The sequence below is a fragment of the Heterodontus francisci genome, chromosome 9, assembly GCF_036365525.1.
Source record: "Heterodontus francisci isolate sHetFra1 chromosome 9, sHetFra1.hap1, whole genome shotgun sequence".
Lineage (NCBI taxonomy): Eukaryota > Metazoa > Chordata > Chondrichthyes > Heterodontiformes > Heterodontidae > Heterodontus > Heterodontus francisci.
In genome coordinates this window covers 77,841,134-77,854,199 of record NC_090379.1, presented here as the reverse complement: position 1 = coordinate 77,854,199, position 13,066 = coordinate 77,841,134, and the positions used below count along the sequence as shown (strand labels likewise).

The 13,066-nt window shown below is 41.7% G+C and overlaps 1 protein-coding gene across 3 annotated transcripts in view; it reads right to left on the bottom strand.

Moving 5' to 3' along the window:
* Window positions 1-13,066, bottom strand: part of prkd1 (protein kinase D1) — a 388,549-nt gene that overhangs the window by 22,930 nt on the left and 352,553 nt on the right. For all 3 annotated transcript variants that reach the window (XM_068038347.1, XM_068038348.1, XM_068038350.1), the window contains 2 exons: window positions 1,543-1,595; window positions 433-505 (listed from right to left, as the gene is read on the bottom strand). In XM_068038347.1, coding sequence (XP_067894448.1) covers window positions 433-505; window positions 1,543-1,595 — 126 coding nt within the window. The remainder of the gene's footprint in view (window positions 1-432; window positions 506-1,542; window positions 1,596-13,066) is intronic.

Below are 13,066 nucleotides of genomic sequence, written 5' to 3'. Positions count from 1 at the left end.
CACTTGGTGCAACTGTCAACCTCTTCACACTAACAGGAGAATTGGCACATCAAAGCGAGTGATTGCCCAGGTTAAAGATTCACTTTACAATCCTTAGTTTTTTCTCTCACAGACCATAAAATATCATTTATAAAATAGTTCCAGTTGTTTTATACCACTTGTTTGAGAGAAATACCTTTGTAAAAAAAAAACTAATTCATCTGACAAATCACTGTCTGCAGATCACTAAATGTAGATAGTGTGTCTTTTTTTTTGCCACGAATGGAGAAATTACAGAAATATTAATAAACTGGGAAATTGCTCCACACAAAATAGCTACTTTCAGCTGAATGAGTTCAGGACATATAAATTTTACAATCAGTTACCCATGTATACAATCATGATTGCTGTTAAAATATGGCAATTTCTGGACATTGGGTGAAGTTTTATTACCTCCGTAGACTATTCCAAACTGTCCTGATCCCAGTACTTCATCTGGAAATATTTGATATACTGTGCTGATATCCTGTTGGAAGACAGTCACATTTGACATTTACTAGAATAGCTTACTTAAGCCTCATTACTAAAAAAAGACTTCCTCACCAAGATGAAAATCACATATAAATTACAAACTCTGCATTTAATCCTGAAATGCCAAAACTTAAAAACCTGTACATGGCTGTCAAATTTTGCTCATCTTCAACACTGAATACTATTTTTTAGCAGTGTTAAATAAGTTGAATATGAATTTAAAAAGTGAACAAATGAAATGTTGTACAAATACTACAAAATAGAAATTCGCCTTGAGTGGTGATGCAGAATGGGCAGTATTGCATTTGCCAGCTGTTATGGCCCTGCCTGTTATATAGTTAATGAAATTCCATATCACTGTAATGGTCAGTCGATCTCTTACCACCCGTTCTGTGCTACCAGCCAAGCCTGCTAATATTGCCATCAATTATTTCTAGACTTTAGTTAGTTTCTGTTCCTCTAAGCTAACTTTTTCCGTTTATCTTGCCTTCTTTTAATGAATATTTACATTTTCTAGGAAACACATTTGCCCTTTGGTGTGCCTGCATAAAAATGATAGTTTACAGCTAGATATTTGTTTGATATATTTGCTTTTTACTTTTTAGCTCCTCCATTTCCTCGTCCACAAACTGACCTGTGAAATAGCCCATCAACATTGTAGCGATTTACGTTGAAACTATGACTAGAACTTGCTATTTGAAGAAATTGCTCCTAGATTAAGTGAACATTTACACTTGAACCATACATGATAGGATTACAGGGCCTGTGGATTATGAAGGGTCAACAGTCAGCAACTCCTGAAATGGATCTGATCGATGATCCATATTTATTTTCAGTATCCTGCAAGAGGCTTGCCCTCCCAGAACTGTCTGTTCCTTTAAGTAGCCTCAACAAACAGAATGGACAGCATATGAGGAAAAATAAGACTGTCTGAAGTGTGGTAATTTAATGGCACGATTGGATTTCAGTGATGGATTTTCATTACAGTTTGTGAACAATAAATTGCCTTTCCCTTCTGCAAACACTACTCACCACATTCTCCTGGATCTGGCAGTTTGACACTGAGATACTGATAGACACATCTCCTGATAAAAGAGAATAAAACTGGATTTACTGCTGTGAAATGGTTTGTAATGCTTATGTGCCAATTATGTTAAATTCGTAAAAACAGAAAAGCGAGAAATACTCAGCAGCCCAGGAGACATCTGTAGAGAGAAAAACAGCTAATGTTAGCTGTGCTTTTCTCTCCACAGACATTGTCTGACCAGCTGAGTACTTACATTTCAGATTTCCAGCATCTGCAGGATTTTGCTTTTGTTTTATATTAAGTTAATATTCCTTGCTGCTTCAAATTATTTAGTTCTCAAAAGGCGAGGCAAACAATCTAATGTTGGTGACATCACAACACTTTTCAGAACTGTGTCAATGGTTGTACTCTGCCTGTCATAGTGCAAACATCCATTATGTTAGATAGCATTGTTTTTGTTAAGAGTTTTATACTAAGGGTATGCGTGTTGGGCAAGTATGTGGTGCTTGGTATAATAGGACCTTCTTGGGTATCCAGTCATTCACACTGTGCTCGTGTGGCCAGACTATGACCCTTTTGGCATTCATTTATTTTTTTATTTTATTTATTTAGAGATACAGCACTGAAACAGGCCCTTCGGCCCACCGAGTCTGTACCGACCATCAACCACCCATTTATATTAATCATACACTAATCCCATATTCCTACCACATCCCCACCTGTCCCTATATTCTCCTACCACCTACCTATACTAGGGGCAATTTATAATGGCCAATTTACCTACCAACCTGCAAGTATTTGGTGGTGGGAGGAAACCGGAGCACCCAGAGAAAACCCACGCAGACACAGGGAGAACTTGCAAACTCCACACAGGCAGTACCCAGAATTGAACCCGGGTCGCTGGAGCTGTGAGGCTGCGGTGCTAACCACTGCGCCGCCCAGTTGTGAAGCTCTCTCATTTCTGAAGAAGATTACAGTAAAAAGTTTCGCCTACTTAAACCCAACATCTACTGGTCGCAGTCGAGGTGATCCCCTGCAATCTGACCAATCGATTCAAATATATCATGTAATAATCTTCTCAGGCATGTACTTTCCAGATCTCAAGCATATTTTGACATTGGAATATAAGAACAAAAAATAAGGATTTTCAAATCAAAGATTTATTCAGTGAATGTTTATTTTGTGCTTAACTGAAATAATGGGCTGGATATTGTTTCCCCGCCACTGGGAGCGGTAGCAAGTGCAGAAAATGCTGGCTGTCACACAAGGGAGTTGTGCCGTCGCGATTACGCCATGCAAACAGTTCAAAATAATGCAGAGTTGACCCCTTTCCCCTCCATACACTAAATCATGCAAAATTGACCCCCCTTTATCCCCCATACACTAAATAATGCAGAGTTGGCCTGAGTTGATTATGGAATTGATGATTTATTCTTTTTAACTCAGTAAATGAGTACAACTAGATGTTATCCTTGGCTTAGTGGTTATACCTGAAGTTCTGAGCCAGAAGGTCAAGCCCCACTTTAGAGACTTTAGCCCATAATGACACTTCAGTACAGTACTGAGGGAGTACTGCATGTTGGAGGCATATCTGTCAGATGAGACATTAAACCAAAGCCCCATCTGCCTTCTCAGTTAGATTTAAAAGATTACTTGGCACTATTCAAAGAAGAGCAGAGAGTTCTCCTGTATACTTCTCAACATTTATCCCTCAACCATCACCACTAAAAGTCAGTCATCTCATTGCTGTTCGTGTGCAAATTGGCTGCTACATTTGACTACATTACAACAGAAGCTATACTTCAAAATACTTCAATGGCTGTGAAGCAAGTCTTTTCTTATTTCAAAATGGGGACAAGAGATGGGGTAAAAATCACATCCTTCAGAGTGCACTGTTATGAAAGTACTTCCATTTTTTAATATTTTGTGAGGACTTGTGTTTTAAAATTGTGGAAATGGAGTGCTTTGGAGGACTGAAGAGATTACATAGGTGCTGGATTTAAAAAAAAAGAGGTCACTGGAAGGACTTTGGGACTTGATTTAAAAACAAACCCTTAGTGGATGTCACATGCCTTAATCTGAATAAAAGCAAGAGCCTTGGTGACTAGGGGGAGTTGTTTACAGAGAAGTGACATGTCAAGATTTATGGTGGTCAAGAGTTGGTTTTGTTTTGGATACTGTTTTGAGTCAGTTGGGAGTCAGCCTGCTAAGAGAGAAGACACCAGTTTATCCTTTCTCCACCTCTCTGAGAAACCCTGAGAATCCAGTGTGTGTGATAGCTGAAGCCCCTGATGCCACATTTCTCCTGGAAAGGATGCCAGACTAATCTCAACGTTGTCTGAAGAGAACTGCTCCCAAAAGATCCCAGTGACAGCCACCTATGCATATTTGGGATGCCACAATAAGGGACAACTGATATATTTCCATATCTTCTCCTTTTCCTTCAAGAATTAACAAGTATTTGACCAAATAATTTTTTTTTGTCCTTTTTGTAAAGACATCGCCGCAGAGAAAGCTTCTTTATTTTTTCTTTAACTGGTATGTGTGGTTGTGTGTGTGTTGGGCTAATTTAGAAGGGAACTTTCATATTTTGATCTGTGTGTTAATGCTTTGCATCTTTACTGAAAAAGTCCTGTTTTATAATAAATTAATAATTTTGTTGTTTATTAAAGAAACCTGGTTGGTGAATTTTATTCTGGAATAAAAGTAGAGCATATAATTAGCTGCATCAGTAACTGGGTAAACATTTAAATGTATGTTGTGACTCGTGGAGAAGTGGAACTTGAGAAAGACAGTACACTCCTCCAGGCTCGGTCATAACATATAATTGGGGGCTCTGTGCGGTATAACCCAAAGCCGATGACGTGCAATTGTAAGTGGGGTAATAATAACTGAAAAGGGGAAAACGAAAATACCTGGTTTCTTGTGCATTACACTACTGGAATGGCTTTGTTAGTTGCTACGACCTTTCTGGCAAGGGAGAACTTATCCCTGAGTGATATGAAAAACGTAACCAAGGCAAGGCTAAAGGAATTGACAGAAAAGTTGTAGTTAGGGTTAAAACCAGCAGCTAAAAAAGCAGCCATAATTGAAGTAATAGCACAGCATTTGAAGGAAAAGGCAATCCAGATGATAATTCAGTTGAATTAGCTAGAATTCAGTTGCAGATGAAACAGCTTGAGCAGGAAAGAGAATTGGCAATGAAGAAACTTGAACATGAAAGAGAAGCACTTCAAAGAGAAGAAAAGGGAAAAGAGAGAGCATTTCAAAGGGAAAGAGGAAAGGCTGGCGAGAGAAAGGGAGCGAGAAAGGGAATACAAATTTAAAAAGCGGGAACCAAAAAGGGTGGCCTTGACTCCAGAGAAAATTCTGGTGAGGAAAGACCTGACCTCAACTCAGGGCCCAGTGGAGAGCTGTTTAAATTTGTTCAAGCCCTCCTGAAGTTTGAGGAAAGGGATGTAGAAGCATTTTTCATTTCTTTTGAAAAGATAGCTTGACAGATGAATTGGCCGAAGGGAAGTTGGACACTGCTTATGCAAAGCAGGTTGATGGGCAGAGCTCATGAAGTTTGAGCCAGGCTTTCTGAGGAGGCTTCTGCAGATTATGAGATTGCAAAAAAGGCTATTCTTGCCGCTAATGAGTTAGTCCCTGTAGTTTACAGGCAGAAATTTCAGAACCTCCTGAAACAGCCTGGGTAGACTTTTATAGAATTTGAGAGGGTAAAGCAAATTAATTTTGATCGTTGGATGTGGGCCCTAAAGGTAGAGGCCACGTATGAAACACTTAGAGAAATAATTCTCCTGGAAGAATTTAAAAATTCACCCCATCCATGGACGGCACAGTGGCGCAGTGGTTAGCACCGCAGCCTCACAGCTCCAGCGACCCGGGTTCAATTCTGGGTCCTGCCTGTGTGGATTTTGCAAGTTCTCCCTGTGTCTGCGTGGGTTTCCTCCGGGTGCTCCGGTTTCCTCCCACAGCCAAAAGACTTGCAGGTTGATAGGTGAATTGGCCATTATAAATTGCCACTAGTATAGGTAGGTGGTAGGGGAAATATAGAGACAGGTGAGGATGTGGTAGAAATATAGGATTAGTGTAGGATTAGTATAAATGGGTGGTTAATGGTCGGCACAGACTCGGTGGGCCGAAGGGCCTGTTTCAGTGCTGTATCTCTAAAAAATGAGTAAGAACCCATGTAGAGAACCAGAAGGTTTCAACAGCCAGACAAGCAGCTGAGATAGCTGATAATTATGAGCTTGTTTACAAGCCCAAACCCTTTGTTCGTCACCCCTACAAACCTGAGAAGGATAGAAGGTGGGAGGGTGAAAGGAAGGCAAGTAGCCTGGGACAAGAAAGGATGGGCTGGATCTTGTTGTCCCCCCCGGCATTGTAAACCGTGGCAGGGGCGGCCTGAAGATTGGTCCGGAAAAGGCCCACCATGAACCTCGATGCTGGGAAGGCCCTGATCGATTCTCCTGGCGGCAGTGAGGCTCTTTGGCGGCCCCACCGCCACTGGATGCCAGGACCTGAATTTAAATAGTTAAATTAATAAAGTGAATACATTTAAATGGACTTCAAACTTCCAGGACTGCCGTAATCTTTGGCACGGCGGCCGGCACTCCCGCGCCTTCAATTCCCTGTCCTGGGAAAGATGGCATGACACTGGTGGGGAAGGGGAGGAGTTAATATTTTCTTTGGGGGGAAGAAGACAGGGTCAAATAATCGTAATGGGTGTAGGGGATGGTGGGAAGGGGTGAATTATAAACTTTGTGCAGTTTGCGGGGGGAAGGTCACATTTAAAAGGTAAGTGTTTTGGGGTAGGGAAAATCATTAATGCAAATGTTATTGGGGAGTGGGAAAGGGGTGTTCGAAATATATTGTATTTTTTGGGGGGCATACTTCTTTCAAATTTAAATGAGCTGGCAGGGCCGGCTGCCCTTTAAAACTGGCACCAGTGCCTGCGCACAGTCAGCGACGTATTGCTGGGGATGAACAGTCCACCCCCTCCACATGTTTGGTGGGGCAGGCCGCCCCAGCTATTTAAATGAGCCGCTGCACGGGAGATCGCGGTGCTCTTTGGCGTGTGGCTCACACGGACAGGACGCCATTTTTTGAGCTCGCTGCTGAGATCAGCGCCGGGCTCTTAAAATCCAGCTTGATAGCTGGGAACGCCCCAGGATCTTCTCCTCAGGCCAGAAAGGAAGATGCTGAGGGTGGAAGTGAGGTCTGAAAGCCTAAGTCTTTCCATTGTCACAAGGTGGGACACTTTCGTGCAGAATGCTGGAAGTTGCAGGGTAAACCGAAGGGACTTATTTGGGTGTACAAGGCCAATGCAGAGAAAGGGGCCATGAGCGAGAGTACGATAGATCAGGCTGTAGCTCTGATTGGAGCTTTAAGGCCAAGTACAAAAACCGCTGAGTGCAGGGGGATGTGAATAAGATACCTTAGAGTTTTAGGGAATTCTTGTCAAAAGGAAAAGTAACTCCTTATCCCTCAAGTGAGGCAGGTAAACCTATAGTTATACTTAGGGATACAGGAGCCATCTAAACTATTTTGCTGGGGTAAGGCATAACTTTTCCACCAGAGAGCGCACTGAATGCCAAGGTTTTAGTGAATGGTATTGGCCGGGAGTATATACCCGTACCTTTGTATCGGGTGCACCTGGAGTGTGACCTAATGTCTGGAACGGTAACCGTAGGAGTTGTCCATAGTTTGCCTGTAGACAGAGTTGACCTACTCCTAGGGAATGATTTGGCTGGAGCGAAAGTAGTGGCAACCAGTAGTCATGGAAAGACCAAGTGAAGTTAAAGAGACAGAACTCTTGCAGGAATAGGTTCCAGGAATTTTTCCTTTGTGTGTAGTGACCCGAGCAATGGCTAAACAAGTTCCATTGTTGGAGGTCAAATTTACACCACAGACAGCCAAATATCTGAAATTTTCTTTGGGGATTTGGATAATCTGAAGGAGATGTTCAATAAGTCTTCTCTGATCACAGCGCATCAGAGTTAAGTAAAGTGGCACAATCGGCTCTAACTGAAGCTGAAGCAAAGGGAGTTCCGGAAAGCTATTATATTAAAAATGGGTTCTGATGGAGACCTCCTCACAGACCTGCGGACGAAGAATGGATGGTTGTTCACCAGATAGTGGTACCGCCCAAGTATTGCTGGGAAATATTAAGCCCATGAAATTCCTGTGGTAGGTCATGTGGGGATCTGAAGACCCAATCACGTATAAGTCGACATTTTTACTGGCTAGGTCTTTGCAAGGACGTGGTGCAGTTTTGTAAAATGTGCCATACATGTCAGTTTGTGGGAAAACCACAACCTGCAATAAAACTGGTTCCCAAACCAGTTTCTGAGGAACCATTTAGCAGGGTGTTGGTAGACTTTGTGGGACCTCTACCAAAAACAAAAGCGGAACATCAATATATACTCACTATTATGGATATGGCTACTCGGTTGCCAGAGGCCATTCCCTTGAGAACAGTTTCTGCTAAGGTAGTGGTAGAAAAGTTAACCCAGTTCTTCACTGGATATGGATTACCAATTGAGGTTCAGTCAGATCAAGTTTCTAATTTTATGTCTAAATTTTTCCAGGAAGTTATGAGTAATCTGGGTATAATACAGTTAAGGTCCTCAGAATACCACCCATAGACACAAGGGGCTTTAGAACGGTACCATCAGACCCTCAAAACGATGATCAGGGCATACTGTCATGAATATCCCCATGATTGAGATAAAGGGCTGGAATTTCTTTTGTTTGCCATCAGGGATTCACCTAATGAGTCTACCGGTTTTAGTCCTTCTGAATTAGTTTATGGACATGAGGTAAGAGGTCCTCTAAAACTAATCAAAGAAAAGTTTTTTGAACAGAGGAACAAATCTTCCATGTTAGATTATGTATCCATGTTCTGGAAGTGGCTCACGAGAGCCTGCAAAGTGGCTCAGGAACACCTAAAAACTTCCCAAACAATCATGAAGAAATGGGCAGACAAGCATGCCAAGACCTGAACATTTCAACCAGGGGATGATGTGTTAGTATTACTGCCTTTACAGGGTGAAAGCACAGTGCAGTGGATAGTACAGAGTATTCAAAAGGTTTGGAAAAGTAAATCATTTGATTGACACCCCAGATCACCGGAAAAAGAATCGGCTGTGTCACATCAATATGTTGAACCAATATCACTGCCAGCACAGGTATATCAGGTAGTAGAGACAGTGAATGATGAAAGGGATAGTGAGGATGAGGCAGAAGGAGGCCTAGACAATTCTCAAACTGAACCTCCTACCATCCAGTTAGCTAATACTGAATTGTTAGGCAGATTCGACACTATGCTTTCATATTTAGATGCAGAACAATGAGAAGACCTAACATGGCTACTCACGGCATTGAAAAGAATCTGTTGGGACAAACCAGGATGTACAACCTTAGACATACATGATGTGAATGTAGGAGAATCCTCTCCTATAAAGTAGCATCCTTATCACTTAAGTCCAGAGAAACAGGCCCAGGTGAACGCAGAAATCCACAACATGTTGGAAAACACCTAATTGAACCCTGTCAAAGCAGCTGAAGTTCCCCAGTCGTGCTAGTGCCCAAGGCTGAAGGTTCAACTAGATTTTGCACAAACTACAGAAAGGTTAATGCAGTAACAAAGACAGACTCCGACCCAATTCCTCATTTGGAAGACTATATTGACAGAGTGGGCAGTGCCACATTTCTTACCAAAATATATTTGTTAAAGGGATACTGGCAAGTTCCTTTAACACACTGAGTTAAAGAAATATCGGCCTTTGTTACACCAGATGGTCTTTTCCAATGCTGAGTAATGCAATTCGGACTAAAGAATGCCCCGGCAACTTTTCAGAGACTAATGAACCAAGTGGTAGCCAGTGTTCCTAACTGTGTGGTTTATGTTGATGATGTGCTGGTATACAGTGACACTTGGAAGGACCACGTGGAACAACTCAAAGCTCTATTTAGAAAATTTCAGTTGGCTGATTTGGTGGCAAACCTTGCCAAAAGTGAATCTGTAAAACAGCGGGTAACCTATCTAGGGCATATAGTAGGGCAAGGACAAGTGTTTCTCTGGAGAAATGGCAGAGATGCTAAATTATTACTTTGTGTCTGTCTTCACTGAGGAAGATACAAGAAATCTCCCAGAATTCGAGATCCAAGGGACTAGGGAGAATGAGGAATTGAAGGAAATTAGTATTAGTAAGAAGGTTGTATTGGAGAAATTAATGGGGCTGAAGGTTGATAAGTCCCCAGGACCTGACATTCTACATCCCAGAGTGTTGAAAGAGGTAGCTTTGGAGATAGTGGATGCATTGGTGATCACCTTCCAAAATTCTGTAGATTCTGGAACGGTTCCTGCAGATTGGAAGGTAGCAAATGTCACCCCTCTTTTTAAGAAGGGAGGGAGAGAGAAAACAGGGAACAGCAGACCTGTTAGCCTTCTATCAGTAGTAGGGAAAATGCTAGAATCAATTCTAAAGAATGTGATAAATGGACACTTGGATAATAATGATTTGATTGGGCATAGTCAACATGGATTTATGAATGGAAAATCATGTTGGATTTTCAGAAGACTTTTGATAAAGTCCCCCACAGCAGGTTGGTTAACAAAATTAAAGCACATGGGATAAGTGGTAATATACTGGCATGGATTAAGGATTGGTTAACAAGTAGGAATAAACGGGTTATTCTCGCATTGGCAGGCTGTGACTAATGGGGTACTGCAAGAATCAGCAGTTGGGCCCCAGCAGTTCACAATATATATCAATGATTTGGATGTGGGGACCAAATGTAATATTTCCAAGTTCGCGGATGACACAAAACTGGGTGGGAATGTGTATTATAAGGAAGATGCAAAACGCTTCAAGAGGATTTGGACAGACTTAGTGAGTGGGAAAGAACATGGCAGATGGCATATAATATGGAAAAATGTGAGGTTATCCACTTTGGTAGGAGGAATAGATGTACAGAGTATTTCTTAAATAGTAAGAGATTAAAAAGTGTAAATGTACAAAGAGACCTGGGTGCCAACATGCAGGTGCAGCAAGTAATTAGGAAGGCTTATGGTATGTTCACCTTTATCGCAAGAGGATTTGAGTACAGGAGTAGCGAAGTCTTGCTTCAATTGTATAGAACCTTGGTTAGACCGCACCTGAAGTACTGTGTGCAGTTTTGGTCCCCTTACCTTAGGAAGGATATTATTGCCATAGAGGGGAGTGCAACAAAGGTTCACCAGACTTGTTCCCGGGATGGCGGTTCTGTCCTATGAAGAGAGATTGGGGAAACTGGGCCTGTATTCTCTAGAGTTTTGAAGAATGAGAGGTGATCTAATTGAAACCTACAAAATACTTAAAGGGATAGACAGGGTAGATGCAGATATTTCTCCTGGTTGGGGAGTCTGGAACCAGGGGACACAATTTCAAAATAAGGGGGAAGCAACTTAGGACATATATGAGGAGAGATTTCTTTACTCAGAGGGTTGTGAATCTTCGGAATTCTCTACCGGAGAGGGCTGTGGAAGCTCAGTCATTGAGTATGTTTCAAGCAGAGATTGACAGATTTCTAAATGCCAATGACATAAAGGGATATGGGGATAATGTGGGGAAAAGGCATTGAAGTGGATGATCAGCCATGACTGTACTGAATGGCAGAGCAGGCTGTATGGGATGAATGGTCTACTCCTGCTACTATGTTCTTATGTTCCTCGAATGAGTGTGTAAATGTGGTTTCATAGTTTTTCTTCTGTTTTTTCCACACTTTGTAATGAAACATATTTTAAAAAATGGCTTTTCATTCCTCCAAGGATGGAGGTGTTATGAAAGTACTTCCTTTTTTAAATATTTTGTGAGGACTCGTGTTTTTAAATTGTGGAAATGAATTCCTTTGGAGGACTGATGAGATTAGATAGATGCTGGACATTGTTTTCAAAAAAGATCACTGGAAGGATTTTGGGACTTGATTTAAAAACAAACCCTCACTGGATGTCACATGCCTTAAGCTAAATAAAAGCAAGAGCCTTGGTGACGAGGAGTTGTTTACAGAGAAGTGACATGTCAAGATTTATGGTGGTCAAGCGTTGGTTTCGCTTTGGATACTGTTTTGAGTCAGTTGGGGGTCAGCCTGCTAAGAGAGAAGACACCAGTTCATCCTTTCTCCACCTCTCTGTGAAACCCTGAGAATCCAGTGTGATAGCCAAAACCTGATGCCACATTTCTCCTGGAATGCCTGCCAGACTAATCCTCAAAGTTGCCTGAATAAAACTGCTCCCAAAAGATCTCAGTGACAGCCATCTATCTACGTGTATTTGAGATGCCAGAATAAAGGGACAACTGATATCTTTCCATATCTTCTACTTTTCCTTCAAGAATTAACAAGTATTTGGCCAAAGTATTTTTTGTCTTTTTTGTAAAGAGATCTCTGCAGAGAAAGCTTTTTTCTTTAACCGGTTTGTGTGCATGTGTGTTGGGCTAATTTAGAAGGGAACTTTCATATTTCAATCTGTGTGTTAATGCTTTGCATCTTTACTGAATAAATCTTGCTTTATAAATAAATTAATAATTTTCTTGTTTATTAAAGAAACCTGGTTGGTGAATTTTATTCTGGAATGAAAGTAAATAATTAGTCGTATCGGTAATTGGGTTAACAATTAAATATATGTTGTGACTCGTGGAGAAGTGGAACTAGAGAAAGACAGTGCACTCCTTCAGGCTCGGTCATAACAGTATTTACGTTACGTTTAGTATTGGTGTGAAGCAGTTTAGGATTTACATTGATTCAGATGTAGTGCATTGCAGATGTAGTGCATTGCAGATGAGATGTCAGTTGTCAAAATGCAAACTGGCTCTGAAGTAGAGTGAGAGTCCATCATAAGGATATAAGCCAAGTCATGACGAGGTGCTGTCAGGTTAGATCCTGACCCTGGATTCAGGTTAGTGTCACAAATACATTGAGATGGAGACTGCATGTTTGCAAGGATAATGACCTGGGTAATCTGAGTGAACCATCCATCCTGATCCCATTATCAAGGTGTCAAGGCCATTACACGAGGTATTCAGCTGATAGTGACGAGCCATTCAAAACTAATTACTTGAACAATGGGACCCTAGCTGTGAGAAGGGGATTCCTAGACCTGAACTAATTAAGTTGCAAGAGAGAATACACTTTTGACGAACATGTTTGAAACACTGCGTGATTGGCATGTGGCAGGCCCACTCTTCGTGTGCTTGAGCTTTTGTTTTCTCTGCAGTAAAGAGACAAGCAGTAGACACTGATGAGAGAAGACCCTTGTGGGGTCCCTCCTTCCTCTCTCCAATCTGCCTTGCAAGCTTCGAACCCTGTTTGCTGACAGTGACCACCCAGGTTTGCCCCTGCTGTAGACAGAGACTCCTTGAAGGAAATCAGCCGCACTATTGTCCCCAGTAGAACCACTGAATCAGCTGTCCACATCTTCAAATCGGAAGCCTCAAGACCACAAAAGCATGACTACCAAATTCAGCCTGAAGCCAGTCAAGTCAC